At 39.2% G+C, this 13,151-nt stretch overlaps 2 protein-coding genes across 2 annotated transcripts; both read left to right on the top strand.

Moving 5' to 3' along the window:
- Window positions 1-758: 758 nt before the first annotated feature.
- LOC111233453 (complement C1q tumor necrosis factor-related protein 3-like) lies at window positions 759-2,323 on the top strand. The gene is made up of 3 exons (XM_022761270.1): window positions 759-907; window positions 1,595-1,723; window positions 1,904-2,323. Exons 1-3 carry the CDS (start codon window positions 769-771, stop codon window positions 2,197-2,199), a joined length of 564 nt encoding a protein of 187 aa, XP_022616991.1. The 5' UTR covers window positions 759-768; the 3' UTR covers window positions 2,200-2,323.
- A 7,170-nt stretch (window positions 2,324-9,493) lies between these two features.
- On the top strand, window positions 9,494-11,058 carry LOC111233445 (complement C1q tumor necrosis factor-related protein 3-like). The gene is made up of 3 exons (XM_022761260.1): window positions 9,494-9,642; window positions 10,330-10,458; window positions 10,639-11,058. Exons 1-3 carry the CDS (start codon window positions 9,504-9,506, stop codon window positions 10,932-10,934), a joined length of 564 nt encoding a protein of 187 aa, XP_022616981.1. The 5' UTR covers window positions 9,494-9,503; the 3' UTR covers window positions 10,935-11,058.
- Window positions 11,059-13,151: the final 2,093 nt, after the last annotated feature.

Genomic DNA, 13,151 nt, shown 5'->3' with positions numbered 1-13,151 from the left:
TGTTCTTGTTCTTATCCTCTGCTCTCTCTCTCTCTCTCTCTCTCTCTCTCAAATTCAAATTCAAATGAGCTTTATTGGCATGACAGATCATAAAACCTATATTACCAAAGCAGTACTGAAAATTATAATCATTGACAGATGATTGATCAATGAGTATACTATAATATGCAAATATGATGTACATATATACATCTCTATCTCTCCCAACCCAACCGGATGGCCGCCCAGTCTGGTTCTGCTGGAGGTTTCTCCTTCTTGCCACTGTCGCCTAACGCTTGCTCTTGGTGAGAAATGTTGGTCTGTGTAAACAAGATTATAAAGAAAAGGTCTAGACCTGATCTATTTGGAAAGTGCCTTGAGAAAATGTCTGTTGTGAATTGGCTCCATACAAATGAAAATTGGTTTGACTTGACTATTGTTATAAGTGATTGTGTCATTAAAGAAAACAAAAGTCAGAGAAATAAAAGACAAGAGAGCAAGAAAACACTGAGCAAAATTATTTGGAACATTTACAAACACTCATGAATGTTTATTTTTCATCCAGTGAATTGTAACATTTCGTGTGAAACACTGTGTAAGTTATTTTCCTACGAACAACATCCTGGCAACCCAAAGGCCAAAAAAACCTCCACCCATCACCTCAAGTGGAAATGGGAGGAAAATTCCTCCACCCCACACACTTTCCCCACACACACGCAATGAAACTGTCACCTAAAAAAATGATCTGCAATTGGTTAAGGGAGGGCACGTGACAAGACTTAGTCATTGATGAAACAACATAAAAGCAGCTGCAAGGATCCCAGCAATCACAGCTTTGGAGACGGAGCGACGACAAGCAGACAACAGTTCGCCTGTCTTCCCACCACGAGTGATCTACCAACCGAGACCGAAGAAAAACTTGCAAAAGGTAGAATTATTATTATTTTCTTATTAAAGACTTTAGCAGCAGATTTAAGGTCTGTTACACCAGTTAAATGTATTAATGGTAATGGCAAAGAATGGATTCCATGTGCTAACTTTTACACTTCATTTTGTACACTCACAACAGAGCTCAGTCTTATTGAGCCTACTAGTCATCCAAGTGACCAGTAGCCTAATAAACAAGAGTCAGGCCTCTGTTTAGAATATGGAGAGCGGTTGTAGATATGAGTGAGTGCTTGGTGAGTGACCAGCGTCAGTGAAACACATTTAAAACTGTGTTATTTCACTTCACAGTTTGCCATCACATATCTGGCAGAACTAAAACTTGTAGCAATCCTCTGTGGTTGGGTTTAGGGTGAGGTCGGGTTGAGGTTAAAGTGAAAGCTTGGGTTATTTGTCGTGGGGTTGTGTGAGGTATTTATCTATAGTCAGTGTATCACCTGCAGTAGGTTCAGGTTGGCACGCTCCCAGTTAAGTGAGGCAGCCAGGAGCTGAGCGATGTACAGCTGTGAACGGGGCCATCCACATGTTTTAGCCACTTTAGAAATAACACTTAGTATCATGTAAATTATAAATTCAGTAAGAAATTCAACCCAGAAGTTGTTCAATAGACAATTCATTTATTGTGATGAAATACAGTTAAACAGTAGAAATACTTTGCTTGTTTATGTAGAGAGGACCATGGTGGTATTCAGTGTCAAGGCAGAAGAAGGTGGGGCCTATGGACCCTTCGACACTGACAGAACTATGACGTACAACACTGTGATTACAAACATCGGAAATGCCTACAATGTATCTACAGGTAAGTGCATCATATGCAGCCACACTCATAATCACTCATGTTGAGACATTTTTCATAATCATATCAGTAATTTCATTACTATCCGTGCCTACCCATAATGCAACTAGATGTTTGAAGTCTGAAAATGGGTACATCTGCTAAAAATCCATACATGTGATGAATATCTTGTTGTTTCCACAGGTGTCTTCACTGCACCTGTTGCAGGTGTTTATTATTTCACCTTCTTCTACCATGCTGGAGGAGAGCATGTGTCCAAGCTGATACTGCACAAGAACAAAGAGCCGGTTGTGATGACATCTGATCACAATGGCAAAGTGACCAGATGTAACAGTGAAACTGCTGATAATGGGGGAAATGCAGTGTTCCTGAAGCTGGAGAAAGGGGACAAGGTGTCTGTTCAACTGCCTGCAGGTGCTCATGTTTGGGCATCAGAGGGCCACACCACCTTCAGTGGTTTTCTGGTCAACTCATGTTAGAGTTGATGTTTCCAAAAACCTGAAATCAATGATGCATCTACATGGAAATTAAAATTCATATTGATACAGGTGGCTGTTGCCGTCCTGTTACTGTATTCAATCAAAATAAATCATTACAGCATTAGTCAAATGAGTCTTGAGTGTTTCATTTACTGTTATATGTCATGAAATCGACACGACGGCCACCTGATGTTTGTGAATGTTACTGAAGATATTGCTCAGTGCTCAGCTCTTCTCCTTCAGTTCTCTTTTGTTTGTCTGATTTTTTTATGAAATGATTCCTTCAAACTTTTACTGACAAAACAAATTTACCATTGGCCTTTACCAAATAGGTGGGTGGGCCTTCATCACCTCCTTATTTCTGATTGGCTACTGCACACATACTACTGCTACTGCACCCTTACTTAACCATTAGCTACGCTCTCTCTCTGCACCTCCAAGTAAAGTGACACATCGTAGTTCCTCATTACTTCATGATTATCTGATCATTAGCTACACTACTGTGCCCCCTAAAGAAAAGTGATAGTTACAAATGCAGTTTGTAACAGAGAGGCAGATAAAGGAGCAGTTTAAGAAGCTTCACCAGTTTCTAGATGAGGAAGAGGAGGTAAGGATGGCTGCACTCAGGGAGGAAGAGGAGCTGAAGAGTCGTATGATGAAGGAGAAGATGGAGGCTCTCAGCAGAGAGATAGCAGATCTTTCACACACAGTCAGAGCCACGGAGGAGGAGCTGAGAGCTGAAGACGTCTCATTCCTGTACAACTACAAGGCAACAGTAGAAAGAGTCCAGCAGCGCCTCCTGCTGGATGATCTACAGTCGTGCTCAGGGGATCTGATAGACGAGGCCAAACACCTGGGCAACCTGACCTTCAACATCTGGAACAAGATGAAGGACATGGTCTCCTACAGTCCTGTGGTTCTGGACCTAAACACTGTTCACCCAGAACTCGTCCTGTCTGAAGATCTGACCTGTGTGAGACTAGGAGAGGAGCTGCAGCAGCTCCCTGACCATCCACAGAGGTTTGATCATTACCGCATTGTCCTGAGCTCTGAGGGCTTTAACTCAGGCACTCACAGCTTGTCAGGTTGTCGAGGTTGGGGACAGTGCACACTGGACACTGGGTGTGACAACAGAGTCTGTCCAGAGGAAGAGAGTCACAGAGTCTGGATTATGGAGAATAGGGTTCTACAGAGGAAGATATTCACAGTGGTCACCACCAGCTCCAGTCACTGCTCTTTCAGTGCAGAAGAAGATCCAGAAGGTCAGAATTAATCTGGACTGGAGCAGAGGAAAGCTTTCATTCTCTGATCCTGACACTAACACACACATACACACCTTCATTTCCTAACGATACATCAGTACTGAATGCGCTAGTACACACATGTAGGTACAAGGGCAGAAAATATGAAGTCAGAGAATAAAGGGTTAATGATCTGGGAACTGTTAGAAACACCTCATTACCTCATTGAACTGTTGTAATAACCAGTTAAAAATGCACCTGTGTCATTTGGCCACAAGAGGGTGATGTTGTCCAAAGACTGACTGGCATTCAGCAGCAGTTTGTTAAACTGTATATTATCATATATATATATATATATGTGTGTGTGTGTGTGTGTGTGTGTGTGTGTGTGTGTGTGTGTATTTAGATTTAGATTTTTCTGTTTTGCCCCTTTATAATTACTCACTTATTCATATCTAATGTTTGCTGAGTTCTGATTTTAATGAGAATGCTGGGCTATTGTATATGTGAGGGAGGGTTTCTTCAGACTAAATGTTTGTTCTGTTTATTCACAATGAACAAAGAAGCAAAAAAGATGTTATAATGTCAATGGCTTCTTTTTAAAAAGTAAAAATTGTCCAGTAAAAAAACAAAAACAAAAACTTGTATTTCTTTGTATTCAGATCAGCTCTCACTAGCTGACAGCCTCTGTAGCCTGATGCAATCTGATCTGTAGCCACTGAAGCCAACACTGAACTTTGCTCAGAAAACCACTAAATTATGATACTGCTGCTGAAACAGGTAAAATCAGTTGTCAAAAACAACATAAAGAGCGTTCTACAATCATTGGCAGCTGCTCTTGAATTTGAAACTCATTAATGGATCGCTGCAACATGAGAAATTTACTCAGGGTGTGTATTCATCATGTGTCCTTCCAAGGAAATGTGCTCAAAGCTACATAGGTGTGAATTGTGTCCAAACTTTTGACTGCTACTGGTGAGAAAAAGAGACGATCAGAGAGCAGTTGAATCATGTCTGTAGTTAGGTTTAACTAACAAAAGCACTAAGGTTAATTAGTTGGGTTAGGAAAAGCTTGTGATTTTGGTGAAATATAAATATATATGTTGTGTCTGAAGTGACTACAAACCTTCTTATGTATTAAACCCAGCAACATGTTGCCAAGGCCAAACCAATCAAATATCTGCTGTTTCCTCTAATTCTTTGCAATTAATCTTCTATTATTAAAATGACTGAATCAGTGGTTTGCATTCTTTATCTCTTTATCTCTGTCTGTTAAATGTTCTTTGTACTTTCATGCGTGACCTGTGCTGTGATTGGCTGTTTTCCAGAAAAAGGCAGCAGCGAGTTAGCGTGAACTAATATTATTAGCTTAATACAAGTATCCTACACCTGTAACTACTTTTTCCGTGCTAGCTGTCAGTCAGTAGTTTCGGTGAGAGTGTGCCAAAATGAGAAGCAGCAAGTTCATGCTAGTTAATGTTATTAGCTTAAAACAAGCAGCCTCTGGGTGACCAACAGTTAGCCTAGCAATGGCAAAACAAATGTCCACTGCAAGGTTGTTCAAAAAACCGAGATCAGAGGAGCAGGAGGAGCAGGTGCTTGATGCCACCTTCACTGTTATATGGGTAAGAGGGGCACTGAATTAGCACCACAACAGAGAAGCCTTTGGCTTCAGCATTGACTGACAATGAAAGAAGCCGCCCAGCGCCAGCTGCAGTAGGGTTTTTCTTGTTGTTTTACAGTAAAAGAAAGTTGTAATCACACATCGTACTGAGTAGTTCCTCATTACTTCATGATTATCTTTTAAAGTTTTATTTTCATCTACATCTCGTCTTTCTAAATCATTGTTAAGTTTTTTTTATTTCATTGCATTTATCAACAACTGCATGTTTGAACAGCTGATCATTGTTCAGATTCAACAAACTTTATGTTAAATTCATGAAATTATTCATATATGAAATATTTAAAATATATTGAATCTATATATATGAAATTATTTAAAATATATGAACAATGTTCTATTTGATGTCATGAAGCCAAGATGATTCTGTCTGTGAAAGTGTCTTCATTCATTCAATATTCAAATTCATCACAAATGCTGAATGTACACACATTCCCGCTTTTCATGAACATAATAAAATAAAATCTTGACTTGGAGTCATATTCTGTTTAATGTTTAAAGGTTTCCTGCTTCTGTGATAAGTTACAGAAACAGTTACAGTTACAGTTTAACCCCGAAGCTGCTATTATTTTTTGATTGATGTCAGTATGTTGTCATGTACCTCCCTGAACTGGTTACAGTCTGTTGTGGGTGGAAACTGTGATCCTGACTGATAACATATTCCCAAGAAAAATGTGTTGCACCAACTTGTCGACTGGTTTGACAAGGCATTGAGCAGTAGGTTTTATAAGATTCACAAATTTCCTGCACCTCCAGTGCTTTTTAGAAACACTGTGTAAATCCTTTCCAAAGAACAACATCTTTTATAATCCATAAATTGTTTTTATGTTTTTATAAAGGGAGTATGCTCTGGACATGCAAATCGATTTTATAATAGACTATAACCAGATAGTATATGTTTACACGTTAAGGTAAAAAAATAATCTGTATTTAATGTAGACAGGAACAGCAGCAGACAGAGTCCATAGTGAGTGCATCTGCATCAGTGAGTGTGACAGGACAATGAACTTGCTAAATTTTACTATAATCAATAATAACTATTATTACTGTTATTAGCTCTCGATATTACTTTTATCAGTAGGAGCATTACAGTTGCCATTACATTACTATAACTGTTACTGCCGCTATTATCACTATTATTACTATTACTGTCATTGTATGTTCTTGTTCTTTTCCTCTGCCCTCGCTCTCTCTCTCTCTCTCTCTCTCTCTCTCTCTCTCTCTCTCTCTCTCTCTCTCAAATTCAAATTCAAATTCAAATGAGCTTTATTGGCATGACAGATCATAAAACCTATATTACCAAAGCAGTACCGAAAATTATAATCATTGACAGATGATTGATTAATGAGTATACTATAATATGCAAATATCATGTACATATATACATCTCTATCTCTCCCAACCCAACCGGATGGCCGCCCAGTCTGGTTCTGCTGGAGGTTTCTCCTTCTTGCCACTGTCGCCTAACGCTTGCTCTTGGTGAGAAATGTTGGTCTGTGTAAACAAGATTATAAAGAAAAGGTCTAGACCTGATCTATTTGGAAAGTGCCTTGAGAAAATGTCTGTTGTGAATTGGCTCCATACAAATGAAAATTGGTTTGACTTGACTATTGTTATAAGTGATTGTGTCATTAAAGAAAACAAAAGTCAGAGAAATAAAAGACAAGAGAGCAAGAAAACACTGAGCAAAATTATTTGGAACATTTACAAACACTCATGAATGTTTATTTTTCATCCAGTGAATTGTAACATTTCGTGTGAAACACTGTGTAAGTTATTTTCCTAAGGTTAATTAGTTGGGTTAGGAAAAGCTTGTGATTTTGGTGAAATATAAATATATATGTTGTGTCTGAAGTGACTACAAACCTTCTTATGTATTAAACCCAGCAACATGTTGCCAAGGCCAAACCAATCAAATATCTGCTGTTTCCTCTAATTCTTTGCAATTAATCTTCTATTATTAAAATGACTGAATCAGTGGTTTGCATTCTTTATCTCTTTATCTCTGTCTGTTAAATGTTCTTTGTACTTTCATGCGTGACCTGTGCTGTGATTGGCTGTTTTCCAGAAAAAGGCAGCAGCGAGTTAGCGTGAACTAATATTATTAGCTTAATACAAGTATCCTACACCTGTAACTACTTTTTCCGTGCTAGCTGTCAGTCAGTAGTTTCGGTGAGAGTGTGCCAAAATGAGAAGCAGCAAGTTCATGCTAGTTAATGTTATTAGCTTAAAACAAGCAGCCTCTGGGTGACCAACAGTTAGCCTAGCAATGGCAAAACAAATGTCCACTGCAAGGTTGTTCAAAAAACCGAGATCAGAGGAGCAGGAGGAGCAGGTGCTTGATGCCACCTTCACTGTTGTATGGGTAAGAGGGGCACTGAATTAGCACCACAACAGAGAAGCCTTTGGCTTCAGCATTGACTGACAATGAAAGAAGCCGCCCAGCGCCAGCTGCAGTAGGGTTTTTCTTGTTGTTTTACAGTAAAAGAAAGTTGTAATCACACATCGTACTGAGTAGTTCCTCATTACTTCATGATTATCTTTTAAAGTTTTATTTTCATCTACATCTCGTCTTTCTAAATCATTAAGTTTTTTTTATTTCATTGCATTTATCAACAACTGCATGTTTGAACAGCTGATCATTGTTCAGATTCAACAAACTTTATGTTAAATTCATGAAATTATTCATATATGAAATATTTAAAATATATTGAATCTATATAAATGAAATTATCTAAAACATATGAACAATTTTCTATTTGATGTCATGAAGCCAAGATGATTCTGTCTGTGAAAGTGTCTTCATTCATTCAATATTCAAATTCATCACAAATGCTGAATGTACACACATTCCTGTATTTCATGAACATAATAAAATAAAATCTTGACTTGGAGTCATATTCTGTTTAATGTTTAAAGGTTTCCTGCTTCTGTGATAAGTTACAGAAACAGTTACAGTTACAGTTTAACCCCGAAGCTGCTATTATTTTTTGATTGATGTCAGTATGTTGTCATGTACCTCCCTGAACTGGTTACAGTCTGTTGTGGGTGGAAACTGTGATCCTGACTGATAACATATTCCCAAGAAAAATGTGTTGCACCAACTTGTCGACTGGTTTGACAAGGCATTGAGCAGTAGGTTTTATAAGATTCACAAATTTCCTGCACCTCCAGTGCTTTTTAGAAACACTGTGTAAATCCTTTCCAAAGAACAACATCTTTTATAATCCATAAATTGTTTTTATGTTTTTATAAAGGGAGTATGCTCTGGACATGCAAATCGATTTTATAATAGACTATAACCAGATAGTATATGTTTACACGTTAAGGTAAAAAAATAATCTGTATTTAATGTAGACAGGAACAGCAGCAGACAGAGTCCATAGTGAGTGCATCTGCATCAGTGAGTGTGACAGGACAATGAACTTGCTAAATTTTACTATAATCAATAATAACTATTATTACTGTTATTAGCTCTCGATATTACTTTTATCAGTAGGAGCATTACAGTTGCCATTACATTACTATAACTGTTACTGCCGCTATTATCACTATTATTACTATTACTGTCATTGTATGTTCTTGTTCTTTTCCTCTGCCCTCGCTCTCTCTCTCTCTCTCTCTCTCTCTCTCTCTCTCTCTCTCTCTCTCTCTCTCAAATTCAAATTCAAATTCAAATGAGCTTTATTGGCATGACAGATCATAAAACCTATATTACCAAAGCAGTACCGAAAATTATAATCATTGACAGATGATTGATTAATGAGTATACTATAATATGCAAATATCATGTACATATATACATCTCTATCTCTCCCAACCCAACCGGATGGCCGCCCAGTCTGGTTCTGCTGGAGGTTTCTCCTTCTTGCCACTGTCGCCTAACGCTTGCTCTTGGTGAGAAATGTTGGTCTGTGTAAACAAGATTATAAAGAAAAGGTCTAGACCTGATCTATTTGGAAAGTGCCTTGAGAAAATGTCTGTTGTGAATTGGCTCCATACAAATAAAAATTGGTTTGACTTGACTATTGTTATAAGCGATTGTGTCATTAAAGAAAACAAAAGTCAGAGAAATAAAAGACAAGAGAGCAAGAAAACACTGAGCAAAATTATTTGGAAAATTTACAAACACTCATGAATGTTTATTTTTCATCCAGTGATTTGTAACATTTCGTGTGAAACACTGTGTAAGTTATTTTCCAACGAACAAACATCCTGGCAACCCAAAGGCCAAAAAAACCTCCACCCATCACCTCAAGTGGAAATGGGAGGAAAATTCCTCCACCCCACACACTTTCCCCACACACACGCAATGAAACTGTCACCTAAAAAAATGATCTGCAATTGGTTAAGGGAGGGCACGTGACAAGACTTAGTCATTGATGAAACAACATAAAAGCAGCTGCAAGGATCCCAGCAATCACAGCTTTGGAGACGGAGCGACGACAAGCAGACAACAGTTCGCCTGTCTTCCCACCACGAGTGATCTACCAACCGAGACCGAAGAAAAACTTGCAAAAGGTAGAATTATTATTATTTTCTTATTAAAGACTTTAGCAGCAGATTTAAGGTCTGTTACACCAGTTAAATGTATTAATGGTAATGGCAAAGAATGGATTCCATGTGCTAACTTTTACACTTCATTTTGTACACTCACAACAGAGCTCAGTCTTATTGAGCCTACTAGTCATCCAAGTGACCAGTAGCCTAATAAACAAGAGTCAGGCCTCTGTTTAGAATATGGAGAGCGGTTGTAGATATGAGTGAGTGCTTGGTGAGTGACCAGCGTCAGTGAAACACATTTAAAACTGTGTTATTTCACTTCACAGTTTGCCATCACATATCTGGCAGAACTAAAACTTGTAGCAATCCTCTGTGGTTGGGTTTAGGGTGAGGTCGGGTTGAGGTTAAAGTGATAGCTTGGGTTATTTGTCGTGGGGTTGTGTGAGGTATTTATCTATAGTCAGTGTATCACCTGCAGTAGGTTCAGGTTGGCACGCTCCCAGTTAAGTGAGGCAGCCAGGAGCTGAGCGATGTACAGCTGTGAACGGGGCCATCCACATGTTTTAGCCACTTTAGAAATAACACTTAGTATCATGTAAATTATAAATTCAGTAAGAAATTCAACCCAGAAGTTGTTCAATAGACAATTCATTTATTGTGATGAAATACAGTTAAACAGTAGAAATACTTTGCTTGTTTATGTAGAGAGGACCATGGTGGTATTCAGTGTCAAGGCAGAAGAAGGTGGGGCCTATGGACCCTTCGACACTGACAGAACTATGACGTACAACACTGTGATTACAAACATCGGAAATGCCTACAATGTATCTACAGGTAAGTGCATCATATGCAGCCACACTCATAATCACTCATGTTGAGACATTTTTCATAATCATATCAGTAATTTCATTACTATCCGTGCCTACCCATAATGCAACTAGATGTTTGAAGTCTGAAAATGGGTACATCTGCTAAAAACCCATACATGTGATGAATATCTTGTTGTTTCCACAGGTGTCTTCACTGCACCTGTTGCAGGTGTTTATTATTTCACCTTCTTCTACCATGCTGGAGGAGAGCATGTGTCCAAGCTGATACTGCACAAGAACAAAGAGCCGGTTGTGATGACATCTGATCACAATGGCAAAGTGACCAGATGTAACAGTGAAACTGCTGATAATGGGGGAAATGCAGTGTTCCTGAAGCTGGAGAAAGGGGACAAGGTGTCTGTTCAACTGCCTGCAGGTGCTCATGTTTGGGCATCAGAGGGCCACACCACCTTCAGTGGTTTTCTGGTCAACTCATGTTAGAGTTGATGTTTCCAAAAACCTGAAATCAATGATGCATCTACATGGAAATTAAAATTCATATTGATACAGGTGGCTGTTGCCGTCCTGTTACTGTATTCAATCAAAATAAATCATTACAGCATTAGTCAAATGAGTCTTGAGTGTTTCATTTACTGTTATATGTCATGAAATCGACACGACGGCCACCTGATGTTTGTGAATGTTACTGAAGATATTGCTCAGTGCTCAGCTCTTCTCCTTCAGTTCTCTTTTGTTTGTCTGATTTTTTTATGAAATGATTCCTTCAAACTTTTACTGACAAAACAAATTTACCATTGGCCTTTACCAAATAGGTGGGTGGGCCTTCATCACCTCCTTATTTCTGATTGGCTACTGCACACATACTACTGCTACTGCACCCTTACTTAACCATTAGCTACGCTCTCTCTCTGCACCTCCAAGTAAAGTGACACATCGTAGTTCCTCATTACTTCATGATTATCTGATCATTAGCTACACTACTGTGCCCCCTAAAGAAAAGTGATAGTTACAAATGCAGTTTGTAACAGAGAGGCAGATAAAGGAGCAGTTTAAGAAGCTTCACCAGTTTCTAGATGAGGAAGAGGAGGTAAGGATGGCTGCACTCAGGGAGGAAGAGGAGCTGAAGAGTCGTATGATGAAGGAGAAGATGGAGGCTCTCAGCAGAGAGATAGCAGATCTTTCACACACAGTCAGAGCCACGGAGGAGGAGCTGAGAGCTGAAGACGTCTCATTCCTGTACAACTACAAGGCAACAGTAGAAAGAGTCCAGCAGCGCCTCCTGCTGGATGATCTACAGTCGTGCTCAGGGGATCTGATAGACGAGGCCAAACACCTGGGCAACCTGACCTTCAACATCTGGAACAAGATGAAGGACATGGTCTCCTACAGTCCTGTGGTTCTGGACCTAAACACTGTTCACCCAGAACTCGTCCTGTCTGAAGATCTGACCTGTGTGAGACTAGGAGAGGAGCTGCAGCAGCTCCCTGACCATCCACAGAGGTTTGATCATTACCGCATTGTCCTGAGCTCTGAGGGCTTTAACTCAGGCACTCACAGCTTGTCAGGTTGTCGAGGTTGGGGACAGTGCACACTGGACACTGGGTGTGACAACAGAGTCTGTCCAGAGGAAGAGAGTCACAGAGTCTGGATTATGGAGAATAGGGTTCTACAGAGGAAGATATTCACAGTGGTCACCACCAGCTCCAGTCACTGCTCTTTCAGTGCAGAAGAAGATCCAGAAGGTCAGAATTAATCTGGACTGGAGCAGAGGAAAGCTTTCATTCTCTGATCCTGACACTAACACACACATACACACCTTCATTTCCTAACGATACATCAGTACTGAATGCGCTAGTACACACATGTAGGTACAAGGGCAGAAAATATGAAGTCAGAGAATAAAGGGTTAATGATCTGGGAACTGTTAGAAACACCTCATTACCTCATTGAACTGTTGTAATAACCAGTTAAAAATGCACCTGTGTCATTTGGCCACAAGAGGGTGATGTTGTCCAAAGACTGACTGGCATTTTGTTAAACTGTATATTATCATATATATATGTATATATGTGTGTGTGTGTGTGTGTGTGTGTGTGTGTGTGTGTGTGTGTGTGTGTGTGTGTATTTAGATTTAGATTTTTCTGTTTTGCCCCTTTATAATTACTCACTTATTCATATCTAATGTTTGCTGAGTTCTGATTTTAATGAGAATGCTGGGCTATTGTATATGTGAGGGAGGGTTTCTTCAGACTAAATGTTTGTTCTGTTTATTCACAATGAACAAAGAAGCAAAAAAGATGTTATAATGTCAATGGCTTCTTTTTAAAAAGTAAAAATTGTCCAGTAAAAAAACAAAAACAAAAACTTGTATTTCTTTGTATTCAGATCAGCTCTCACTAGCTGACAGCCTCTGTAGCCTGATGCAATCTGATCTGTAGCCACTGAAGCCAACACTGAACTTTGCTCAGAAAACCACTAAATTATGATACTGCTGCTGAAACAGGTAAAATCAGTTGTCAAAAACAACATAAAGAGCGTTCTACAATCATTGGCAGCTGCTCTTGAATTTGAAACTCATTAATGGATCGCTGCAACATGAGAAATTTACTCAGGGTGTGTATTCATCATGTGTCCTTCCAAGGAAATGTGCTCAAACCTACATAGGTGTGAATTGTGTCCAAACTTTTGACTGCTACT

Source organism: Seriola dumerili, unplaced genomic scaffold, assembly GCF_002260705.1.
Source record: "Seriola dumerili isolate Sdu_G_001 unplaced genomic scaffold, Sdu_1.0 BDQW01000393.1, whole genome shotgun sequence".
NCBI lineage: Eukaryota > Metazoa > Chordata > Actinopteri > Carangiformes > Carangidae > Seriola > Seriola dumerili.
The sequence above is the reverse complement of the archived record's forward strand: the minus strand, read 5'-3'. Positions and strand labels throughout refer to the sequence as shown.

Coding starts and splice junctions, on each gene's coding strand:
- LOC111233453 (XM_022761270.1), top strand. CDS start 769: ATGAAACAACATAAAAGCAGCTGCAAGGATCCCAGCAATCACAGCTTT. Junction 908..1,594: donor CGAAGAAAAACTTGCAAAAG/GTAGAATTATTA, acceptor TTGTTTATGTAG/AGAGGACCATGGTGGTATTC. Junction 1,724..1,903: donor TGCCTACAATGTATCTACAG/GTAAGTGCATCA, acceptor TTGTTTCCACAG/GTGTCTTCACTGCACCTGTT.
- LOC111233445 (XM_022761260.1), top strand. CDS start 9,504: ATGAAACAACATAAAAGCAGCTGCAAGGATCCCAGCAATCACAGCTTT. Junction 9,643..10,329: donor CGAAGAAAAACTTGCAAAAG/GTAGAATTATTA, acceptor TTGTTTATGTAG/AGAGGACCATGGTGGTATTC. Junction 10,459..10,638: donor TGCCTACAATGTATCTACAG/GTAAGTGCATCA, acceptor TTGTTTCCACAG/GTGTCTTCACTGCACCTGTT.